This window comes from Phymastichus coffea, unplaced genomic scaffold, assembly GCF_024137745.1.
Source record: "Phymastichus coffea isolate CEN01 unplaced genomic scaffold, Cenicafe_Pcof_1.1 PCOF00252, whole genome shotgun sequence".
Classification (NCBI taxonomy): domain Eukaryota; kingdom Metazoa; phylum Arthropoda; class Insecta; order Hymenoptera; family Eulophidae; genus Phymastichus; species Phymastichus coffea.
The window spans coordinates 62,558-87,752 of NW_026707063.1; the positions used below are offsets into that span (position 1 = coordinate 62,558).

The 25,195-nt window shown below is 35.0% G+C and overlaps 5 protein-coding genes across 5 annotated transcripts; 1 reads left to right on the forward strand and 4 right to left on the reverse strand.

Annotated features, from left to right (window-relative positions):
* Nucleotides 1-83: 83 nt before the first annotated feature.
* Nucleotides 84-5,974, reverse strand: LOC131674521 (PR domain zinc finger protein 10-like). The gene is made up of 12 exons (XM_058953240.1): nt 5,474-5,974; nt 4,904-5,303; nt 4,513-4,830; nt 4,093-4,422; nt 3,820-4,023; nt 3,580-3,733; nt 3,127-3,494; nt 2,782-3,046; nt 2,544-2,685; nt 2,287-2,475; nt 2,034-2,225; nt 84-1,820 (listed from the first exon to the last, which is right to left on the reverse strand). Exons 1-12 carry the CDS (start codon nt 5,642-5,644, stop codon nt 1,548-1,550), a joined length of 3,006 nt encoding a protein of 1,001 aa, XP_058809223.1. The 5' UTR covers nt 5,645-5,974; the 3' UTR covers nt 84-1,547.
* Nucleotides 5,975-6,492: 518 nt separating this feature from the next.
* On the forward strand, nt 6,493-10,860 carry LOC131674517 (uncharacterized). The gene is made up of 6 exons (XM_058953234.1): nt 6,493-6,819; nt 6,983-7,233; nt 7,299-7,380; nt 7,454-7,590; nt 7,674-7,885; nt 7,955-10,860. The coding sequence occupies exons 1-6, from the start codon at nt 6,726-6,728 to the stop codon at nt 8,028-8,030; spliced, it is 852 nt and encodes a 283-aa protein (XP_058809217.1). The 5' UTR covers nt 6,493-6,725; the 3' UTR covers nt 8,031-10,860.
* Nucleotides 10,861-11,317: 457 nt separating this feature from the next.
* Nucleotides 11,318-12,917, reverse strand: LOC131674524 (protein atonal-like). Its single transcript, XM_058953245.1, has 3 exons — nt 12,592-12,917; nt 11,994-12,198; nt 11,318-11,702 (listed from the first exon to the last, which is right to left on the reverse strand). Exons 1-3 carry the CDS (start codon nt 12,828-12,830, stop codon nt 11,418-11,420), a joined length of 729 nt encoding a protein of 242 aa, XP_058809228.1. The 5' UTR covers nt 12,831-12,917; the 3' UTR covers nt 11,318-11,417.
* Nucleotides 12,918-13,689: 772 nt separating this feature from the next.
* Nucleotides 13,690-17,341, reverse strand: LOC131674526 (transcription initiation factor TFIID subunit 5-like). Its single transcript, XM_058953251.1, has 11 exons — nt 17,135-17,341; nt 16,843-17,028; nt 16,498-16,700; nt 16,218-16,414; nt 15,928-16,132; nt 15,730-15,849; nt 15,491-15,636; nt 15,275-15,412; nt 15,006-15,199; nt 14,623-14,914; nt 13,690-13,984 (listed from the first exon to the last, which is right to left on the reverse strand). Exons 1-11 carry the CDS (start codon nt 17,195-17,197, stop codon nt 13,770-13,772), a joined length of 1,959 nt encoding a protein of 652 aa, XP_058809234.1. The 5' UTR covers nt 17,198-17,341; the 3' UTR covers nt 13,690-13,769.
* A 370-nt stretch (nt 17,342-17,711) lies between these two features.
* Nucleotides 17,712-21,051, reverse strand: LOC131674527 (yemanuclein-like). The gene is made up of 2 exons (XM_058953252.1): nt 20,884-21,051; nt 17,712-20,801 (listed from the first exon to the last, which is right to left on the reverse strand). Exon 2 carries the CDS (start codon nt 20,751-20,753, stop codon nt 19,953-19,955), a length of 801 nt encoding a protein of 266 aa, XP_058809235.1. The 5' UTR covers nt 20,754-20,801; nt 20,884-21,051; the 3' UTR covers nt 17,712-19,952.
* Between the last annotated feature and the right edge of the window lie 4,144 nt (nt 21,052-25,195).

Sequence of the window (25,195 nt, forward strand, 5' to 3'; positions counted from 1 at the left end):
AATTCAGGACTGTTCTACAAAACTGATACAAATAAAATAGTAATTGTAAAAGAAGTAGACATAAGACAGTTAAAAAACACAACATTAAATATTTCTAGACGTTTGCTCGTTGTTACTTTATTTACTTTACTTTTTGGGATCGTTATAACAGTAGTCCAGCTGTCAAACATCACTTACATACAATCTATATAGATATCTGATAAAATCATTCGGTCGCTTCGTAAGCAACAATATAATATATTCTTTTCTCTCTTTCTTTTTCTCTAGCGCATCGTACTTTATCATCTGCACTCTTTCACTTTTAACGACAGGCTTAATCTCTTGGAATCTTTCTTGTACCTCGGTTTTTTGTTCCTTTTCTATTGCGAGAAATTCGAAAAAATGGAAATTCACACTTTAGTAGCATAGTTACAACATATTTGATGACAGTTAAGTTTTTTCTTTCGCTAATTTTAACCGAATAAGCGTCGGTAGACGAAGAGACAAAAATGTATATATGTATTATTATACTGTTTATAGTGTATATGTATATATGTATTTGTATGTGTGCGTGTGTTAGAGTTTATGTATACTATAAGATGATAAATTATCCATTTTCACAGCTACTTCTTATTAAGATGTAAGTTTAATGTTCATTCGAAGTATACCTTTGGGTTTCTCTTAAGGTCCAGAATAGACATAGAATTGATAGGCGCAAGATTAAGTTCATACGGGAACCGGTGGATATTTTCGCCTACATGGGACGTGGTTTGTAAGGGACATTTCATTTTTTTTATCTTTTATATATTTTTTGTTTTTTCTTTATCCTTTGTCTCGCTAAGTTTGCACACGACTAATCCACGTAACGATTACGACAGTAGACTTGAAAGATTTTTTACTTTGTCTTGTTAAATTTGCTTTGAGCATTAAAATAGTTTCGCTAAACGACATCTGCTGCAACTGTGATAATTTCCGAGCTATTATATTCTAACCGCTTACGGCATTTAAAATAGAATTAATTTGCTTCATTCGCTACTGAGTTTATTCCGACAAAGATTATTCGTCCAAGGACGTTTTCAAATTAATGTCTATTACGAGATAGAGATCAAGATTGAGATTCTGGATTAAAATTGCTACACATTGAGTTTTATTCATAGACAGTCGCGATTTTAGTTTCATTACTATTATTTTTTACTCCTTTATATTACGTAAGCCATTCGTTAAAACGTGTTTCTGTTACTTTTCTTCATTCTCAATAAACTCTGAATAACGTCTATCCCTCAAAATCAAGCGACTCGTCGAGACAAGACAAAAAACAACCACCTCATCATTCATGAACGCGCCAAAGCGCTCAGCGCTAGGCTAACGCCAACAAACTCTCTAGCACTTCCCCCCAAAAACAGATTTTTGGGGGGGGACGGCGCAGAGCAAGTCAAAAGCACAGTATTTTGCTTGACTGTGCAGACAACAAAAAATTACACGCTGTTTACGCATGAATTTTTTTTGTTTTTTACCTTTGAAAATTCGTGTCAAAGTGCCGCAGTCACGCGGCCGCTCGTGCTGGCCTTTCAACGCATATCGCGTACTCGAGCGAATTGAGGGTTCATTAATTCGAAGCCATTCGATGTGGCAGACAAAGAGTCATTAACGGGGCGCATTAGGCGAGATTTCAAGATATCAAAGTCGCCTGATTCCAGCTTTGCTGGCTGAAGCTGCTTCACACTGCTCGTTACGGGCGGCTGATTTTGGTTTTGCGGTGGACGGCTTCGCGGGCGGGGTATCTGATCGGCGGGCTCCATTAGACTAGAATGTTTCTTGCGTTGGTGTTGCAGTAGCTTCGCCTGGAGTCAAAATAGGTCACGCGTTTAACCTTACATATGCGCAGTTACACGTAATGAGGTCAAGATCAACGAAAATTCTTCGTTTTAATTTATCATTGCTTAAACGCTACCATACCGATGAATTAATTAATACAGAACTTATAAGATTAGGTAACGATTAAATAAATAGGTCAACGTCTTGTAATTTATTAGTTTAACATTTCTAATACTTACTTTGCTGGCATATTGTTTATGGCACCATTGACAGCCCTGTGGAGCAGTTTTAATACTGCCAGCAGCCTGACTGAATGTTGGATTTGGCAATCCAGGAATATCAAAGTCCTTATTTCTATTGCTGGGTGGTAAAGCAGCACCCGGATGATTTTTCATAATATGCGCTTTGCGTTTGCTGCTACTTTTATAAACCTGTGTATGGAGGAAATAGTTTTAACAAATTGCTTATTGCAAAATAAGCAATTCCACTTACTTTATCGCAGTATTGACAATAATAATCTCTTGTTTGTCGTAAAATTGGCAAGCAAAGCTCAGGTACAGATTCTGGAGGGACATCAGGGTGTCGTTTGGCTAAGTGATTTACGAGCATACCTCTACGTTTGAAACCAACTTGGCAACGACGACATTTGTAAATAAATCGGTCACAGTCAACAGCATTTAGCTGAAAAGAACATTTAATTTATTATAAACAAATTGTTTATTGAAAATTAATCAAATTTAGCCACAAACCTTTGGAATTGTCTTTTTGGCACGATTATTCGAAGATATTTGGTCCTTATTAGTCTTCTGAGTAAAATGTACACGCGTAACGTGATCTTTTAGCTTATCTTTCCGTTTGAATTGCTTACCGCAGTTAGCGCATTGAAATTCCCTTTAATGCAAATAAATTATTGTATTAAGTATTAATTCAAAAATACCCTTAGTACTTTTGAATTGATTTCAATATTAATTTTGTAAGGAGAATTACCTGCGATCAGAGTGTTTCAATAAATGCATTCTCAATTTATCAGCCGCTGGGAAGCATTTGAAGCAGAATTGGCATTCGTGTTTTCGATCAAAATGATGAGCTCGAGCGTGTTTACGAGTAAGAGCGTAGCTTGTAAATGATTTTGGGCAGTGAGGACACGTAAATGTCTCATCTTGATTAAGATGAGTTTCTATGGAATCCTTCAAGGTTAAAACGCGCCCAAATGCTTCTTTGCATACCGGACATTCGAGGTTTTGTCTTTCTTCTGCGATAGTAAACAATAAGTGAATAAGTCTTTTATTTGGATGTCCTCAAAGGCAAGTTTATTCAAAGTAGGTCACTTACTTTGATGAGTTTTCAGATGACGAGTTAAAGTATAGTTGTTGGAAAATGTTTTTGAACAGAAATTGCACGTAGCAGATTCGTTATTTTTGACATCGTGTTCAAGGCAGTGTTGCTGAAACTTCATTTTTGTTGAAAAACGCTTTGTGCACAGTACGCATTTGTATACGCTAGATGAAACGACATTGGTATTTTGCTCCGAAATATCAGGTTGATCAGATTGTGTAATCTCATCTTTCATCAACTCCATTTTAGTATCGGGGGAGTTTTCCTTTTCTTTTTCTTCGTTGAAAGTATATTTTGCATTAGTTTTGAAGAATTTCGAATCGCCAAAATCATCATCGTCGTTTTCATTAATTTCTAAATATTTTCTGTTTCGCAAATAAAAAAATAATTATATCATTCTTCAATTACAATTCAACAAACAATTTCATCACGATTTTTAAACAAACTTACTGAAAGGATTCGTTCGCAACTTTACGTCTTTTCTGAAGTTGGGTAAAGTTATTTTGACGATTATCAATATTTGTACTGTTTTGTAGTTTTTCATCGGTAGTTTCTAATAAACTATTTTTTATGTGAGATTGACTACAAAAATCCGTGCTTGAATCTGTTCACAGAAAATATAAAAAAATTGTGAAATTGTTTATACCACTATAAACTACATAGAAAATATCAAAACTAAAGTTTACTTGCCTAAAATATTTTTGTGAATGATTTCAAGTACCGGTAGATTTCGAAGTTTTCCATATTCAATACTAGGACCTGCTTTTAACTCTTCACTGGGCAATATGTTTCTTGTAGTGAGAAATACTATTGCATCATTCATTTGACATATAATTAAGTTTTGTTCTTCATAAGTCGTAGCAGGTCTGACAAAGCGCATCCAATTCGAAGTGTCTGAAAAAAATAATTATTTAAAATATTTGTTATCCCGTAACTTAAAATATTTAAAATAAAATGTCTTACTTTCATCTGAAATGTCGATTTTCAAGAATTCTCCTTCTTCTTTAGTTTCCAATAATAATGGCAAACCTTGAATTTTTGAACCATCATAAGGACATAAAACACCCTCGATCGGGCCAAATTGAGTGCGTCGTCGAATACTTCGTTTCGCGAAAATGCCGAATTCTGCCGATTGATTTGTAATATTAGAAGAAGGAAGCTTTTCAATCGATAAATAGAGACCCGGTAATGTAGCTACTGCTCGAGAAGGAACTGGTTGATCGGCGATCGTGCATACGCTGTGTAAGGTGCAATCAGCTGCATCTGTGCAAGTACTATCACAGTCGTCATACCCTGTGAAGATTTCAACAGTACAATAGTAAACGCGTTTTCTAAAAGTGAAATTCATCCTTAATTATTAATCAAAATTGCAAAATTATTTACATAATCCATTATCTTCAGATTGATCTTTACACCAAATCACATCCTTCTTGTCATATGACAGCTCAGATTGTTTAGTAATCTTTTTGAAACTTTTCATTGTAATTTGTGCGTTAGTTTCATCTTCTACATCATGTGGCAAAATAGATTCTGTGACTTGATTGACATTAGAATCAAGACTAGAATTTAATTTCACAGAATTCATTACATTGATTTGATCTTCTTGCATAACAAGAAAATCTCTCGTAAGAGTTAAATCAGATCCTGATATTCCTGTCAACATTAGTGGTGTTGATGAAGGTTCTAGATCTGTGTTAGAACCTATAATATGAATATTAAAGTAAACATTTCTTAATAATTTCATAACAATTTATAGAAAATGTTTATTATTTACCTTGAATGAGCATTAATTCATTTCCAACACTGGAAACCAATCCATCACTTGTACTATCTGTGAAATCTTCTGAATTGTCACTCTGGGACAAGCTTGGAGTTGACGATTGATCAGTTAAATGGGTTGTATAATCATTGGCCATTCTCACAGCTGATTCTGATGTTGATATCAGCGGTGATGCTGGCTCTTGAAGAACAACTACTGAATTATGAAATGGTGATGAAGGCAAAGGAACTGGGGTTGGTGAATATCTTGCAGCAGAACTCATATTCGGATCATGAGGACTAACTTGATGTTCAAAATCAGATAGAGGAGAATTTGGTCTAGATGAAAAAGAAACTTGATCATATGATGGATATATGCGTCCAAAATCTTTTGCTCCATCGTCAACATATTCAACCTGAAAGCATATTTGGCTAATTAGCAATGAAATCTGTGAAACTGGAATAAAAAAATAACTAGGTCAAAAGTTTAAACTATTATTGATTATCAAACACTCAGAAATGGAGTGACAGTTATATAGAGCAATTATTTCAAAGTCAAAAAAACAAGTATGAATAAGAGAATTACCGTTAGAAAGAGGTACTTGTTGTTGAGCTTTTTGGGATTATCACAAAATGTTGACGACGATACGATGTTGTCATCTGGCCAATTGGACTCACAAACTTTGTCAATGATAGTCATATCCATGGGGTCGGCGATGATGACAGGGGCCCCCTCAGGAGGGCCCCCTTGGTCCATGTTAATCAATGACTGGACGATTGTCTAGTCTTTACTCCGCTAAAGCTCATTGGGTAAACAAAATTTTCACGGGCCAGATCATAACAACGACAATGGTGCGTGTCGTATGCGCGTACGCATGCACTTGGAGGGTAACAGGGAAAGTAGGCTAACTGGGCACACAAGTTCACGGGACGCACGACACTGACAAAAAAATAACTGACTGATAGCACTTTAACAAGAAACGAGATACTAAACTGTCAGCATCGATCTTCTCTATCAGCAATTCCCAGGTAATTTTCCTAAGTAAACTACGTGTACTGCGATTTGGAGCTGGCTAGTGGCTACAACAACCCGTTCATCAACAATCGACTTTCAGCGGTTCTCAGCTGTTGCGAGGCCGCGAATAGGCTGCAGCGCCATTAGCTTATTGAGAGTCACTGCAAAAACGCGGGAAAATTTGAATGTTTGACATATGAATGCAAGCAAATGGATTTCTTATTGATTTTTTGGCTTACACAATGAACGCGCAACAGTTTCATGAATGAAAGATATCTTGGCTTGCGTTTTACGATCAGGATTAAAACTAAAGTTGAATCCAAGAGTGGCATCGTTGAAGGGCAACAAAATTTTTTCAAATTGATTATCGATTATATTAACATTTACGTACGTTCATCGTGCTACAATTGTTAAATAACAATGCGCATGAATATATATAATCCTCTATATTTTTTTGCCAATAGTTGCGACGACAGCGGAAGTAATTTTAATAGAAAATTAAAAATATATCTTTATTACCATGACGACGTGTTACTCGATTTAAACTCTAACCTTATCTAATGTCAGACAGTAGATTTCCGATTAAAAAAAGCACTGTGCGTTATGATAAATCAATTTGTTTTTTGGTTCAGTAATCTCTCACAGGCTATGAGTGCCTAATCGGAAATATTTTTCGCGGAGCTATATATCAGTAGATGACAAATTATTAAATTGGCATTTCCATTTGTGTTAAAAAGAAGACAAAATGCAATTATTAATCTGTTATTAAATATTTACTGGTGGAACACTACTTCTGAAAAAGCAATTCTTAAAAACCAAAATCATGGCAGATGTAACTGTAATAAAAGAGAAAAAGGTTGGATTTATTGGTGGAGGTAATATGGCTCAGGCGATAGGATTTGGACTTGTAAAAAAAGGTATATTTAGCCTTTATTTAACTATATATATTGTTTTAATAAATATATAAATTTGCAAGCAGTGTAATACACTGCTTATTATTATTATTATTATTATTATTATTATTATTATTATTTATTTATTTAATAATATTAAATAAAAATTTGTTCTCTTATTTATTAGGTGTTTTAAAGTCACAAAATATATGGGTATCCTGTCGTACTGAACAATCATTAAGTATTTGGAAAAGTTTTGGTATTCATACCACTTTAAAAAATCATGAAGTTATAAAAAATTGTGATATTATATTCTTATCTATAAAGCCACACATACTAGATGAAGCATTAGCAACTTGTAAAAATTCAATCTATAAATTTGAAGGAAAGTTATATGTATCAGTCATTGTTGGAGTTTCATTGGATGCTTTAGACAGTGTAAGTAAACATTTTTAATGAATAGAACAAATAAAATATTTATTGTCTTTATTTTTCATTGACAGAAACTTCAGTCTATTGACTCTGCTCCACGAATAATAAGATCAATGCCCAATACTCCAATGATGGTAGCTGAAGGAATAACTGGTACGATCAAATCAATTTATAATCAAAAGCTAAAATAAAGCTAGCTAAAAATAATAAGTTATTATTCCTCTAGTTTACTGCAGTTTGAGGACTACAGAGGAAGATGAATTTATTATTTCTACATTATTCTCTCAGCTGGGCATTTGTGAAAAAATTGGTGAGGGGTTTATAACTAGTGCTGGTGGTCTGTCAGGATGTGGGCCAGCTTATGTAAGTAAAAGAATTCAATATGATACTAAGTCAAAAATATTCCATAGTAGAATCAAATTTTATAAAAAAAAATATAATTACAGGCTTACTTAATAATAGAAGGTCTTGCTGATGGAGCTGTTAGAAAAGGGGTTCCACGTGCATCAGCTCTAAGATTTGCCGCACAGGTTCTAATTGGTGCAGGAAAAATGGTTTTGGAAACTGGTAAACACCCAGGTCAGTTAAAAGATGAGGTAACATCACCTAACGGATCTACCATCTGTGGAATACATGAATTAGAAAAGGGTGGTGTCAGGTGAATATCTTGATCTTTAAACTAACAGTAATCTATTGAAAGTTGAATATGACATATCTCGTTTTACAGGGCCTCCATGATGAATGCCGTAGAAGCAGCGGTGAAGAGATCTGACGAAATAGCCGATATCATGAATAAAAAATAATGAATTTCAATATTCGCATTCAAAAGCGCAAACAATATCAAAGCAACAATGTTATTGAATACCTTACAAGTATTTAAATATTAACGAATATGTTTATATACAGCAGTCAACAGAAGTCTCGACAATACCGCGAAGGGGCAACGAATAAGACAAATGAATTTTCTAACAAAGCCAGCGAACATTTCAGTGTACATCCCGTGCTTGGCATATTCAATCCATCAACCTCTTGTTCGCTCGAGCCCGCACGCGTCATGTGCGCGGGAAAAATTAATTTTCTCCGCTAGGATCATTGAATGAGTTGATCGATTTACGAGGTCGTCGAAAAGTGGCCAGCTCACTCCACCGCGCACAGCCAGCGGAGTGGGGCAATTATCGCGTTGTTAAAATCCAATATGTACATTATAGGAGAGGATGGCATGAGGCACGCGCACGTCGGTCGTCGCCGAGCCTTTGGGCCGTCATGCATCGGCGAGTAGACGTATAGCGCAGCGCTAACCGAAGCAACAGATGACACGCGCGCAATAGAGGGAGAAAAAGAGACCCCTCATTAAGAGGCGTGCCAGCGGCGATATGACTCGTGCCATGTGGCGATTTCTCACTTTTTCGACGGCGACGACGAGGACGACGCGCGACCCCTCTCTGTCTGCGCTAAATGCAACCCCGTCTCACTGCCTCTATATTTATGTACAGCTATATCCGCTATACCGCAGAGTGCACCCTCTGTTGTATTCTCGGCATTTCACTTTTCGAGATATGTTATAACGGGCCCACCGATACAATGCCGCTGCGTGCTGTCCTCTCGCTTCTTTCTTTTACGATGCACCGTACATGTTTGCTTTATCCGCGCCGGTCGTTATGGTATCTGCCCTTTTCCACTTTCTTTTATTGCTGAGCCGGGGAAGAGCAAATGGAAATTGACGCACGGTGATGTCCTTTCAAAGTTAATTGCGCTTCGATAGCTAATGGATTCATAAATCGAAAACGTGGAGTATCAATTTACTTTAATGGCATTTCAAGATTAAAGTTTTATCGTTTGCCGCTCGCACTAGAGTGCCAGTAGTAACAGTTATATACTTATTTTTGATAGCTTTGTCCGTACATTTTCATTGGAAAATCGTTTTACATATTGACCGCATTAGAATAAGTCAAGACGAATCGCAAATATGTACTTGAAGTACAGTAATGGTAGGGCAGTTTAGAAGCATCCCTTCTTGTAATTATAATTTCGGACCTTGAATCTAAATTCAAATTGCGTTTGATTATTATCAAATCGTGAACTACAGAAATTCCTGTGGGAAGGCCCCCTAACTGAAAGTCGGCTAATTATCACAGCTCGAAGTCCCCATCATTCCACACCGCCCAACAGTAAAAAGTAGCCTCCCGTACTGCCATGGAGAAAGCCACTGGACAGCGGCTCGTCGTCTGATATATGGTATAAAGCGAGCGTGCCGCTCTCTCTCTCTCTCTCTCTCTCTTTTCTTGGGCATTTGTTGCTGGGGGGATGGACTTTTTTTGCGTTTGGCCACGCGCCGGCCACGCGTGGCCGAATGCGAGAGTGAGAGGCGCGATACTCATCTCGCGTACAGTCGTACGCGCGTGTACACGCAGTGCGAGACAGTTGTGCGCGCCAGGGTGTGCAATCGTCCAACCCAACTCTGCGTGACGGCACGCGATCGCGCGCGCATGCATATGCATGTGCATGTGCGCGCTCCACGGAATTCTAGGAGCTAGTGAAACCATAATAGCTTTGATATGGAAGCGCGCGAGCGACCGATCGAGATCTCAACCGTCGCGTGAACTTGATTATATTCGACTCTCCGAGCGCTTATTGTTTGTCACGGTTCGTAGTTCATTGAATTAGTAATGCTCTCTTTTTACGTAAAATCAGTCAGTTTATTGTCTTATATATAATACGCTCTGGTGCGTATCGAGGTTATTTTCAGTTAGCAGCATATCTTGAAACAGCACACATCAAATTTCAGCCAGATCGGTCTATCACTTTCTGTTTAATTTCATTTTGTTGAATCAAAGTGGTTTCCAAATTTTCGGAGCGGCCATATGAACACATAAAAGACGCTGAACGTTCTGGACGTCCCGTTGAGGTCGCCCCACTCCAGAATTCATTAATAAAATCCATGATATGGTGATGGCTGACAAAAGAGTGAAGGTGCGTGAGATTGCTAGTGCTGTAGGTATCTCAAGCAAACAAGTACATAATATTTTGCACCAACATTTGAACGTGAAAAAGCTATCCGCTAAATGCAACCCCGTAAGTAGGTGTCGCAGTTGCTCACGATTGACCAAAAATGAGATCGTGTGAAGTGTTACAAGAATGGTTTGCAGCTGTTCCAGCGAAATTCGTAGGACTTTAAGCATCGTTTCATCTCTATGGATAGAATATGCACTGCAACAAAAAAGGCAAAAACCATTCCTTCAGCCGGGAAGATTATGGCGATTGTCTTTTGGAATTTACAAGGAATAATCTTCATCGGCTATCTAGAAAAGGGTAAAACCATTACTGTTGAATATTATTTATTGTTATTCGATCATTTGAAAACCGAATCGCAAGAAAATCGTCCTTGATTGGCCCACAAAAAAGTCATCTTCCATCACGATAACACATCAGTTCACACCTCAGCAGTTGTGGACGCAGAACTGATGGAAATAAGGTTCCAACTCAGTGCACCCCTCCCCCCTACTCTCCAGACTTAGTTTCGTCGGACTAATATTTGTTCCCTAATGTAAAAAAAATAACTGGCGGGGAAAAGATTTTATTCAAACGAGGTGATTGCAAGTACGAATACCTATTTTAGACTTGGACAAATCCGGTTATTTGGAAGGGATCAATAAACTAGAGCAGTGTTAGATAAAGTGTATAAACCTAAAAGAAGACTGTGTTGAAAAATAAAAAAGTTTTATTAAAAAAAATCAAGTATTTTTCATTTTTGCACGGACTTTTCAAACGCCTTTTGTACAAAGGTATGGCAGCCAAAGTCCATAGCTTTCAAAACATCGCACTATTTATTATTTCTTCGCAGCGAAAGCTTATCGTCTAAAATTTGTCTTATCGCGCGACTATGGAAACAACAAAAGAGAAGGTAATAATGACACTGGCTCACGCGCTTTGAACTTGGCATTACATCTTTGGCATAAATTACACACGCGCACACATTGAGTAACAATAAATAATTACAAAAATAGCGTAATGTCCTTAAATGACTACATTGAAAAGAGTATTACAACGGTCGATGTCTAGCGATGGCAATCGGTTATAAGGAACTTGCGCATACTTGGTCGTCGTCTCCGCGAGTCACTCTCGCTTAATTTGGACGGCGAAAAAAATGGCAAACAAGTAATTAATGGCAGTGAGAAGTATCGCCAGAGCGATCATCTGTTCTCGTCGTGCTGCTTGAGAAGGTCGCAGAGCGCGGCGATGTAGGTCTGTGCCATCTGCAGCGTCTCGAACTTGCTGAGCTTGTGGTCGGCCCCAAGACTCGGCACGACTTCGCGCAGCTTGTCGAACGCGTCGTTCAGGCCGTTCATGCGGCGCCTCTCGCGTGCGTTCGCCGCTAGTCGACGGCGTTTCAGGACGCTCGGCGAAGGTGGCACGTCTCGTGAGCGACGACGGGCCTTCCGGGGACTCGACTCGCACGATTCACTCGCTGTAGTTTTCTGAAATCCAAGCGATTCTCATCGGTACTATGCGTTACGCAAACGCTTGACACACGCGATCGCTCAACTGTCACCACAGTCAAGTCACAATTTCAGTTGACAAGATATCGCTTATTGCAGTTATGTACTTCATTTTCACTCAGTTCCTTGATTTAAGTGTCTTCATTAATTGCCAAGCATATAAATCTTCAAGCTGTACGATTTATCAATTGGGCATGTTATCAAGCTATTAATCGACCCCCAATTCAATAAAGCCAATAATAATGCTTAAAGGAGGGTGAACAGACTTACCGGGGTAACTGCGTTGCAGTCCCAACAGGTCTCTCCGGCACTTTGCTCGATGGCCGCACCGCCTGCAATCGCTTGAGGCTCTTGCGGGGGCGTCTCGTAGCATCGATGCCAGTTCGCCGTTTGATTATTGTAATCCATCGAATTCTCTTCGTAGCTCGGGATCCGCGATGGATTTGGATAGTCTGGCGAGTAATGCGTCTCGTATCTGCACAAGTGCAACGTCGTATCGAGCTTTAGCGCACGGAACAGTTTTTTGTTTCTTCATCGGTAAGCTTAAGTTTTAATTCAAATAAGTATGCATGAACCACTTTCCGTGAATTATTGTCGCACGAAAGAATTTCCCGTCGAAAATTATTTTTATTTTTTCAAAATTAATCTCAATCCTCAACGAAAAGTCGAAATATATCTCGGACGTGGTAACGCGCCGAAAATTCAGTTACAAAATTAACGTCAACTCATAATCAAGATCTCAAAACAATAAATCCTTCCTCGCTTCCAAACCAAGTAAAAGAATAAAAAGAACGGACGAAGACAAGGTAACTCTTTCTCATGCAAATGCATGAGTTTGTTCGGAGGATATGTAGGTGAGCAAAGTTACCTCTGCGGGGTGAGCAATCCGTAAGGCGATCTATCGTAGCAGCTGTCAGCGGATTGCGAATATTCATGATGCCCGTTAACCACCGCCGCGACGTCGCTTTCGTCCGAGTATCTCGTCGTCGTCTTCGGCGGTGTGTAGGGTGGCGACGAGTACACTATATGCGACCCGCCGTAGTTCATTGTCAGCATCGACGGGGACGCTGATCGGTAATTGGCGTGGTTACTTGATATTAAGGCCATGATTTTTACGCACTTTGATTGAGTAACTTGCACTTTTTGTTGATACACCACAGCGACCACTGTTTTTACACGATTCTTTGGATATTTAGAAACCCTCAAATCTTCGATTGGTCGATGAATTAGTCGCGGAGTGCTCGAGGTTCATGTTAAAAAATATGAAATTAAAAAAAAAAAAATTAAAAACAAGCGGAATAATAGGAAAAAAACAAGAGCGATGTTCGCGGCAAAGAGTCCGACGCACGAATGCGAGTTGGCGCGTGCCGAACGCGTTTATTAACATCTGTTGTACCTTGCGTTCTACCCCGGCTCATCCCTTAGATAATGCACACCTGGTGGACTCCCACCTCTCGGACTCTCAAGCGTTTTTACAGTAGTAAGCCGCATCGCGTGCCGATGCACGAGAGAGAGAGAGAGAGAGAGAGAGAGTGAGAGGCAAAGAGACAGAGAAAAAAGGAGAGCGCCGCTCGCGAGTGTGTATGCACTTTTGCGTACTTCGTAATCAGAATATCCTTTTGTCGAGAGGAAACGAACTTCGATCTGCCTATTGATTTGTGCGTAGCCTTTTACTTCCTTCCTTCCTTCCTTCCCTTTTCCAGCGCTCACAATGGATTTTTTGACGAGGCTTGTTTAGCTCGAGGCTTCCTTTCTGGCTCTGCTGCTGCTGAATGTGAATGGACGAGCGAAAACTGTTCTGCGGCCTCATTAACCTATGTAACGACGAAGTTTTTTCTTTTTTTAACTTTTTTCCTCTTGAAATATCGAAAAGAGAATCGGATGTGGGCTATTGCTCAACGAAGGGAAATAGGCGTGTATCGGAGTTGCTAAATGAACGAAAACCACCAAAAAGCATGTTTGTACAATGTATAAAACTGTTCCCACTTTATTACAGTACGTTTTTTTATAAATAAATAAATATTTACAAAAAATGTTTCATAACTCTTAACTCGAGTCGTATCGACCAATACCGAACATCAAATTTCTTCGGGTGAAGTGTAATGCCAAGATCGGCGAGCTTTTCGTGCCGAAAGTTCGTAACAAATATGAATCCGACAAAGTCTTTACTTCAGGATTATGCGACACATTTACGTCCTCCAGACTCATTTCTTCGGCTAATTTTGTAAAGTCCCAAAGTTTTATCGAAAAGTCTAATGAACCTGCAAGATAAAATAGTTTTCAATTATCATGCATTGTTTCACAAAGTAAATACATATTTCTGCCACACGTAAATAATTAGCAGCCGGCGGCCAGACTAATGGAAAAATTTGAAGGGATAAAATTAAAAATAACGGCAGTGGTATGTTTCAAAGTTTGAATGTGGTTAAAAACGGGATATGCTGCGATGCATTGTTTCGTACAAAATATTCCTTGTTCGGCTTTGAGTTGGGCATTCTGTTGATTTTGAAACTTTTTTCTTGGAATCCAATAAAATGGACTTCATTTTCTCTTCAAGACCTTTTCGCGGAATTCTTATCTTTTTAATCTTTTTTTTCTTATCTGTATTAAAGTTTCAAAAGAAATTAAAACGTAAGTTCCTTTAAAACAATATAATTAATTATTTTATTTTATTAATTCAATGCTCACCGTTACTTATGACATACAAATTATATGATTACATTTAAAATAAAAAGAATTAATAAGTCAAACGAAAGAGAAAAATTCAGAAATTTCCGCAAACAACATTAACGATAACTTTATGATCACTGATTGATTGATTGATTTTATTCAATATTGCAAAAAGATTTTAAACGAAACAATCGGTGCAAAGAACAAATAAATCATTCAATAAACTCACCAGAAGCTAAAATATTTCCATCCCTACTGAAAGAAAGGCAATATACGGTTGCAGTGTGATTCGGCAGTGCAGCAACTAAATGTCCATGTGCCAGATCCCATATGAGAACTCGACAATCTGAGCCTGCAGAGGCTAAAAATCTGCCCTCCATGGAAAAGGCTAAGGCATATATTGATCCTTTGTGTCCCGTCATCAATCTCACTTGGTTGCCTGTCACGCAGTCCCACAATCTCACTGTCATATCGCTCGAACCTGACGCAATATAGTTTGAATTCGGATGAAATTGAACCACCTGCAATGAAGTCGAAATTTATTTATTAAGAAAGTTTATTTACTAATTGAATCATTGTCTATGTACGATTTTTAATTATTTTTAGACTCACATCAACATCTGAATAATGACCAGAAAATATTCTAAGTGGTTGATGAGAATCTGTAGCCCACAGCCGGGCTGTTTTGTCGTGTGAACCAGTGGCGAAGTAATAACCACGGGGAGAAAATTTCACTGACCATACGGGAAAAAGGTGGCCTTTGTAGCATACAACACAGGACCACGTATGGAGTGACCACAATCTCACTAATTTTACAAATAAATTTTGTCAGTATCAACATCAATAAATTATTTAATTTAATTAAATTAAACGTCTCTTACCAGTTCCATCTTCTGAGCATGATAGTAATAAATTTTTGTCAGGGCTGAATGAAAGACAGTAAACAGGTCCGCTATGGCCATGGAGTGTGCGTACTGACTCCGCAGTTTTGTCATCCATCATTCTCACTAAAACGTCATCTGCAAATATTTTATAAATATTTTTTTTCAAGTTTTGTATTTTTATAAATATCTATTGAATTAAAGTATGTTATTTACCAGCATCATGTGGAACATCTACAAGCTGCTCTGCATCTTTCATCATTCTTAATTTTTGAGGAACTAAACTCCAAACTTTAATCACTGAATCACTAAAACTCACAGCTAATAAACTTGAGTCTTCGGATACTTCTGCTGATACAACACTAGAATAAATAAATCAAATAATAAAATTTTAATGTAAATATTATGCCTTAATTTCAATACACCAATAGTTACTAAATAATGTAACACCTTACCTATATGCAGAGTTTAATAAGGTATAAAAACATATTGAAGGTAAACTTTCAGGACCAAGTACAACTCTTTTTGATGCCTCTCTTAAAGCTTTAATTTTCTCTATTTTATCAACATCTTTCCTAATTAAAAAATGCGTTTATTAAAACTAAAAAATTGTGTAAAAATATTGTAATTTTTTCTTCTATATAGATACTTACAAATTAGGTAGAGGCATTCTTCCAATTGGTGGAGCATTAGGATCTGATTTTGTTTTTTTCGAAAATAATGGATCTTTTTTTGGCTTTTTCTTCTTTGGTTTATCTCCATCAGGTCCAGTAATCTCCTCCTCTTCTTCTTCTTGTGTATTAGCAAATTGAAAATCTGGTTCTTTTAAAAGTCCATAATAGACCTTAGCCTTGTTATCTACAGAAAATAAAACAATCATGAGTTACCTATCAGTGATTATTATACATGCATTAGTATAATGTATAAATCATTTACTAATTACCTTGCCTTGTTGCTTCTCCTAACAATGCTCCAGAAGTTGCTTCGATTTGATTTTTGTTTCTAGCTACACCTTCATACATATCAAAATAAAGATGCTCTTGGATAATGTTCAACAAAATACTATGTTTCTTTTCTTGTAAATATCTTTTTAATATAGATAATGTATCTCGAGATATCCTTATTATAAATTGATTTGATCTACACAAATAACAAACAAAATATTGAGTTTGTCGTGTTAACCATAAGAGTAAATAGTGTTGAAAATAAATTAAATTACTTACTTGAAAGTATCTGTTAGCTCATTACCTGCCATATGCTCTCTTTTTGTAACATGAGTCAACTTTTTTAAATCATTTTGATAATATTCCTCTAAGCTACAGCTAAATTTGTCAATTAACTGTTTAGCTTCTTCGGAATGGTTATTGTACACTAACTCAAGGTACATATGTACTAAAACTGGATATAAAATAGTACCTAATTCATGCTGAAATATACCATAATTGAGATGATTAATAGTCAATGAATACTATTTTATAAAAAATACTTTGAAATAGTTAATTTTATACCATATCTTTGTCAAACTCAAAAATATTAAAGATTAAGGATATTTTTAAACTTAAATTTACCTTATATATATCTAAAGAACTTTCAACAAATTTTTTTAAATCCGAATATGATTTTTCATACAGAGCAGGATCACCCTCACTCTTGTATGCTGATAAGACACTAGTAACTTCTGATTCAGGCTGCTGAACATCATCAATGGATACATCTTCTAGATTTGCTTCTTTTCTAAACAATTCTTCTGTCTCCTAGAATGAATATTTTGGTATATTGTTTATCGTATTTAAAAACAAATTTTTAAGGTTATGTTTACTAAATGTATTTTGTTGATGATATATTATATATTGTACTTGCTTTGAAATTGTATTTTCGAAGTAGTTGCAGAAGAGCAATCTTGGTACTTTTATCTTGATTCATTTTAATATTTTTATTAGCAGATTAACTAATAAAATTAAACTTTATGTAAAATTAGTTTCTCGAAATTCTAGTTAAACATTACTAACATATTCAGTCGAGGACTGTTGATGATACCGTGCAATTACTGCAATTGTATATTGCAACGCTGCCTGTGGCTATTCAGACAATGGCGATATTACAAAAGCTTATCTGCGCATGCGCGACAAGTTGCCATATAGCAGAGTATATACTATATATAGTGTGAAGCGTGAAGTGTAAACTATAGACATTTGTCTACATAATAGAGATTATTAGGATGTTTTGGTAAAGAGATGGAAAAATTAAAAACTAGGTAGAAAAACTAGAGAGGCTAGTTTTTTAATTTATAATCAACGAATCTTTATGTTTAACGCAAACAAATTTTGTTGATTTACAAAATTTAAATAATTATCCATGCGTAGTTGAAATACTGATGATGAATGACACATATATTATAGTAAAAATTAGTCTATTACAGCTGAAATAAGATAAAATAAAGTTAAATTCCTATTCTTCCGTGGAGCTTAAAATTTGTAAATTTGTTCAAATTTTTGTTTTAATTATACATTTTTTTAATGCATAATTGATAAGTAAATCTTACAATTATTCAAGATTTCATTTTGTAAATGCGCGGTGGAAAAATAACGTAACGGATTATTTACATCGAGCTCTGGGCAACTTTTTTGTCTCGATAAAATATATCGTGTGATGCATCAACTTCGCATAAACAAACAGCTTATTAAAGTTAAATGAAACCACAGAAGTTGATCGAGTGTTATATATATATGAATAAAACCGCGGGTTTCTACTAGATTTTCGCTTGTCATAGAGACATATATAATTAAAATTTCTTGTGATGAACGTTAATACATTCGTAGTAGCATTTTATGCGCACGTACATTTAATCTTGCTACCGAATACTTGCACTATAACACTCTGCAAAAATTTAGCCCTTTGATTCGCTGAATATCGGCATCATTTGTTATTGGTTTAATCGCACAATAGACAAAGTCCTGCCTGGATGGGTTGCCAGCCATCATTTGAGCTACCGCAACGAAAAAATATGTCTATTAATATCATTATTGATTTTTTGTATTGATGTAAACAAATATCAATTTTTTAAAAATAGCTTTAGCAATGATAAGAGCAAGTGACAGAATAAATGATGATGATGTTGACATTGCATTGTTTAGCCGCGAGAGAATGAAGACGGCGTTGATTCGAACAATAGTTTATTACTATATTAATATATACATTTAACTTCATATGTCCATGTCTTGACTTTCGTATTAATCAGCAACTTACTAATTTTCGGCTTAAAATTTGACAAAAAAAAATTAACATTCAACTCTTAATTACCTGACGGTAAAAATAAGTGGATCGCCGAGCAACATTTTTTAATTAAAAAATTTTATTTTTGGTAAAAAGTAACTGCAACGACAATAAATTTATCCATCTTTTATCAAAGCTATTTTAAAATTAGTATCTAGCTCGTAATAATTTTCTTCGCGTACTCTTTTGAAACGTATAATTATTGAAGATAAAAAGCATTAGAAAAATATGTAGTAAAAATGACGGCGTGTCAAAAAATGTTTATGATTACCAGTTTAATTTAAAAAAGAAACTAGCTTTTATTTTTAGCTAGGAGAAATTAAATATTTTACCGGCGAATTAAACACATTACATTAAAACAGTCATATCAATAAAACTATTAGAATTTGCAAATCAATGCGGACTTTAATAGCACATTTTCGATGATAGACGAGTTATACAGGTTCATTATTAATACCATTATAAATATGCAATCAATTTATCTAGAGTTGTCATTTACCTTTTATTTTGGAGTTAATATATGTAATCAGATTTTAATGATGGAATAGCTACAGAAATTTAGAAAGATTGTCAATATTTCAGTAGATTGAAAGATGTTAAAGAAATATTAGAAAATGTAATAGATTAGATTAGAGATTGTAAAGAAAGTTGAACATTACATCAAAGGACCATTCAAATGATATTAGGTTTGAAAGGAATAATTGTATTTATGTAATAATATATTCATACAATTTAGTTACTTTGATTTGTTGGATACCACTGATAGAAAATATAACGTGGAAAACGTTTTATATGGCTACGAAATATATCAATTGAATATCATACATTAATATCCATACATTAATATCCATATTCAGTCTTTATGTATCTAGTTAAATCTGTAACAATTAATAAAGTTGAATTAGTTCAAAGTTATTTACAAAACTTTATTATATGAAGCAGTGGGCACTTCAATTGTTCTAACTTTCTGCACTGCATCTGCCTGTAATGAAATGGAGTGATGAAATTACTGTTACATAGCCAAAATAATCATATATAGATAAATAAATGAGACTTATTATTAAACTTTAAAAATACAGGAATAAGAAATAAATATATATTGACATAGCAAATTTGATTATTAAAAGTAATTATTAAATCAGCAAAAACATTTTTGTAATATACTTTTCAATGAATGTTTGTAAAAATAATATGTATCACAGTCTAGCTTTGAGTAAATAGAATGTTTCACAGAGTTTGTTTTCTAACATTTTAAAATTATTTATGGTATTTTGTTTTACCAGGAAAGCACCCAATTATGCTTATATATTATATATTACATACTTATAAAATAACAGTGTCTTTCAGAATTTAAATATTTGACAAAAGTTATAACAGCTCAGACTAGTGTTCAACAATAATCTGTTTAATCTATAATAACGCATTCTGCATCATCTGTACCTAATTTGGACTTAGCAGGTTGTTGATGTTTTGTAAGATCTGTACGTATCATGATTGTGGGAGGCTGCAATTGTTCTATGCCAGCTGTACATATTTTAGATTTTGGAGGCTGCTGACTTATCTCTGTTTCCTCATCTTTAGAAAAACTGAGACGTCTCTTGTTAATATTGACATTTGATACTTGACCCTCGGTCTCTTTATCACTGCTACTATAATTTTCTTCGTCACTATAATCCTTTTCTTTATCATCTTTGTTTTCTTCTTCTTTGTTACTGCCATTTGTGTTGTTTTTACGATTAACTTTATCAGAATCTTTGAATTCAAGAGGTCCACTGTTTACATAAAATCCACCATGAACAGTAGTCATTTCCTCGGGTACAACTTCATCATAAGCATCTGTGTTGTCGATAAAAGAGTCATTTTCGTCATAGCCTGCTCCTAAATCTACATAATCACTTCTTTTTCGATTTCCATATTTCTCTTCATAATATCTAGCAACGTCAAGAATTTTATCATCATCATCATCATCAGGAAATTTGGTAAAGCCATTGGTAGGATAATCACTCTTTTTTTCTTTTCGTTGTTTCTTTTCAGCACTCTTCAATAATTGAGCATAGTTTACTTCAGTATATGTTTCTTCATTTGAATCTATAAGATTGATCTCAAAACGAAATGATGATGCAACTTGCTTAGCAGTTTTACTAGATTTTTTTGACGATTGACCATCATCAACAGGTTGGAGGGTTACTCGTTTTATTTCAGCCATAATAAATATGATTCACTCATTCAACAAACGTCATCTACCGTTATAAAACTGAAAGATGAAATGTTTAATGATTGTTCAAAGCAACAATATTGACATGAACGAAAAAGTTTCAATAAGTGATTTTATTTACCGTTTCCATAAAATTTAGCATTTAATTTTATACTCCGTCTGAACAAACATTTAAAAAATGTTTTAACGAAACAATTTTAATTTAAATTTCACAAAATATTTTATAAAAAAATTTAACATATGAAATAAAAATGCAAATCGACCAATCCATACTTATAACCTTCAAATGTGTAGACTGCAGCGAATGGGCGCCATACTTGTAAGCGGTAATTTTGAACTCTTTTTTTGATACTGGTATCTTACTACATCATATTCAGTCATGTTGCAATGTGACTGATAAATTAGTATCTACATAGTGTTAGTCTAACGTGCGTTTTGTTATTTATTGCCTTGAAAATAGTGATTGACATAAAATAATGTCACCATAACATTTACAAGATTTGCAAAATAAATACTGGCTTAAAAGGATCTAAGAATTTTATCAGAAGAAAGATTAATTTGAATAACCAACAACTTTATTTTAACGTTACTGCAAACCGCTTGAAATAAAGCATTAACATAATACTTGAAGTCTACACTTTCCATATCGAGTATTATATTAATAAAATCAAATGATTATTCTTGCAGTATACATATTTTATTTATTTCGAATAATGTATTTATTACTTTTTATAAAGCAAAATTATTTACAAGTAAAAATAATAAAACATAATTGCTTACAGTGATTTGAAGACAATTTTTAGATCAAATCACAATAAAACTCGATAAAATATGATTTTTTAGAAAGAACCGTTTTAATAAAAAAATGATAGTACTCAAACTTTTGTAATAAAAAATTACCTATGTAGGGAAATAATAAAACCAAACGAATTTATTATTTTTAAAGCAAATCTTCGAGGAAACTGATTCAATAAAACAGTTCAGGTACAAAACAATGTTTATAATGCTCACGTTTTCTAAATATAAAAAGATAAAAAAACTAGGATTGACTGCGCCATTATCATCAAAATAAATATATCAATAAAATATTGACAATTGATAAATTGATAAAATGAAGAAAACGATAATAAACTGTTGATGATTGCCGAGTCTGCTGCTGTCAGCGATTTTTAATATTTTTACTTAGTTTGCGTGAAATTTATCAATAATAAAAATTAATAGATTAGAAAATAATATCAGACTGGTGATAGGATTTATACATTGATCCAAAATTCTAGTTAACGTATAGTTCATTTATATTATTGAATAAAAAAAGGTGATAAAGGGATCTTCGCTGCTGACATTAAATAGAGACACAAAGTGAGTAGACAACCAAGAAAAATTTTAATTATTTTCCACTACAGGAGCGATGAATAATCGAGGCAGTTTACTTGGAAACCGTAACACAAACGAAACGACCCTCGTTCTTCAAAGTTTTCTACATGATTATTAATTAATCGATAAACCTCGAGATTCTCTCGGCGCGTATCAATTTCATTGTTAGCCCGTTAAATAATTATTGTTTGATTTCTCAATGTAGTCATTCGATCGCCCGTGATATGAGCGATCGAACGAAATGTGCGTAATAAATCGAGGAAGTTTCCTCTGTTTCAATTCAATTTTGTTTGTTTGGCAGTCGTTGAGGGAAAAATACAGCAAATCCGCGCGGTTCGGATAGAGATTTTATTTTTTCCGCGGTTAATCGGAAAAGAAAGCGACAAAAACGATGCAACGAATGACACACACGCGCACGCGCGTACGCATATTTATGTGCTTAAAGTTAGAAATTAAAGTAAAATCGAACGCTCGCTATGCGTGATAGGCGGATAAAAACGCAGAGAGCCTTAAAACGCGAAATTCACTCATTGTATCATTGTCATTCTTTTTCCTTTGATAGCTTTATCATTCATTGTACAAATACAATAGATGACAAAGTTGTATTGTTTTCATTCTAGCTACAACAGTATCCTGACGATTAACCAAAGTTTTACAAAATGCTGTATAACTCGCGCACTGTAATATATGCCTTCTTTGCTTGTCTTTTATTAATAACACATACGTCGCGGTAATTTACAAAGCGGAAATACATAAGGCCATTTAAATAGTCGTTTTGGGCCAAAAAAGATTAATAGCGTATGTTACAGGATTTATATATATATAAGTTTACAGAATCAATGTGATCACTCTCTCTTCCTCTTGATCTAGCGTATCGTTAATAAGAATTGCATAACCGACGTACGTATGTATGTTTTGTGAGATGGTTGTTCCGCATGAATATGTATATAAATGTGCTATACGTCGGCGTAGTTCTCTCTTTCTCTCTCTCTCTCTCTCTCTCTCTCTCTCTCTCTCTCTCTCTCTCATTCCGCTACGTAATTGCATACGGATTATACGTGTCAATGTCATATGTAAGCTAGTTCAACGCTGCGCATCGATGCTACATAATATATACGTCTCTTTACCGAGGAAGAACTCGGCTTGAAGAATATATATATAACATAATTCCTCTCTCTCTCTCTCTCTCTTTCTCTCTTTCTCTCTCTCTCTCTCTTTCCTTACTGTTTCATAGCTATAGTTGCATGCAGATAACAGCGTAATTGCGCTTGCTTAAGGAGGTTGGCAGTTTCTTTTCCTTCATCATACAATTTGTGTTATTATTTTTTTCTTTTTGCTCAAAGCAATACAATTCCGCGCTAAAGTTTCGAAAAAGAATCGAACAACGAAACAACAACTTTCATATCGTTCAAAGATTTATGCAGCTATTATTCGCGAAAAACAAGTACTAGACCACTCTATAAGTACGAATAGGCTATTCTAACTGGTTGTTTACTTTTGGTCGCGAGTAAAAAATTTTCTTTACCTCTTTAAAAATTATTATCATTATTTTCTCTCATCGTTATATGATAAAATCACAGGCTTGGAAAACGAATTTAATAAATTACAAGCTGATATCACTGCTCACCTCCCGTAACGACAGAAATCACTTTGTTTTTGTTCTTTTTTATTGTAAGGTGCTAAATCTTTGTGTTTTTTTTCTTTTTTATTTACAACGTGCGCGTAATGGTAATGCTGAGGACTTTCATGGACGCTATACTTTGTTTTTAAAAAATCGCTTGCGATGTAGAACAATAAATCGAAAGTTGTGTACACATTAAGGTGAATGGGAGGATTCTTTCAGAAACTCCAGAATTTCAAATCCGCGTTTTAACAGCTGAAAATTTGTCACAGCAGCGTTGGTGTTTCTGAAGGCTTCCGGTTTATGCATGAATGAATTTAACGTGGCACAGTTTTTTCTTAATTTTTTGCGAACGTATGTATTGCACCAGTGTCAAAAATAGAATTTTCTTTTTCGTTATCATTTTTCATCCCGCGCACATATTTTTTCTTATGATACACTACTATGTATTTATATTAATAATCGAGTTGCGGTGGATAACTGTACATGCGACATCTAAATATATCAGTGGATCTTGTGCGGCGCTGAAAAAACATGCATTGCAACCGGCTATCTCTCTTTAACAATGAAGTGACTGTTTTTTACTTTTTTACAAATGACAATCTGAAAGACGAGGTTCGATCATTAATTTACAAATCATTTTGCTTACGAAGTAATAATGCAATAAGTTTGGACTTCGTCAGAGATGATACACACAGTTTTTCGGCATGTCGATGTATTGCTTTATTTAAGTCATCCAAGTTTCTTTATTACTTTTACCATACTTCTGATTGAAACATTATACTGTGCTCGAAATAATTGATGCAGTGAAAATAATATTCACCGATGAGAATGATTAAAATCTGCCTTAGTGGTCGGTTTTCTTTCTCTTTTAAGCGAAAAAACTGGTCGATTTGATTGACACTATTTTTTTGTTATGGAACTTACAAGTGCTAAGGCACTCAAAAGTACATCCAGTAGTCGATGTCTATTGCATCGTGTATGTACGTGTAACATATATCTCCTACATGTTTATGATTGAACGATACATTCTTGAGATTCAAACATCTATATTATAACTGTCGCATACTTGATAAGTTTTACTCTCGTCTATTATTTATATTTATATATATTTATATATTTTTTGTTATGCTATGAAAAAATGTCATCTGTACAATTGTATTTTCATCAATTATATACGCTTGCGGGCTATGAAATGTTAGTTAGCCAACAGTGAAACACAAAACAAAACGAAACAATGGACGACAACGTCGATGTCTACATATCCAATCAAGTATTGCAATTGTCTCAATGATTATTGCACTCGAAAGAATATTTAAGACTCTTTGCGAGATAAACTTGTCGATATTGCACACCTTAAAATTTGCTCAGCAGCCACACATAAAGTGGAACTTGAGAGTTATTTTTGGGAAAGTAGTAAAATATGTCGGTTTAATTT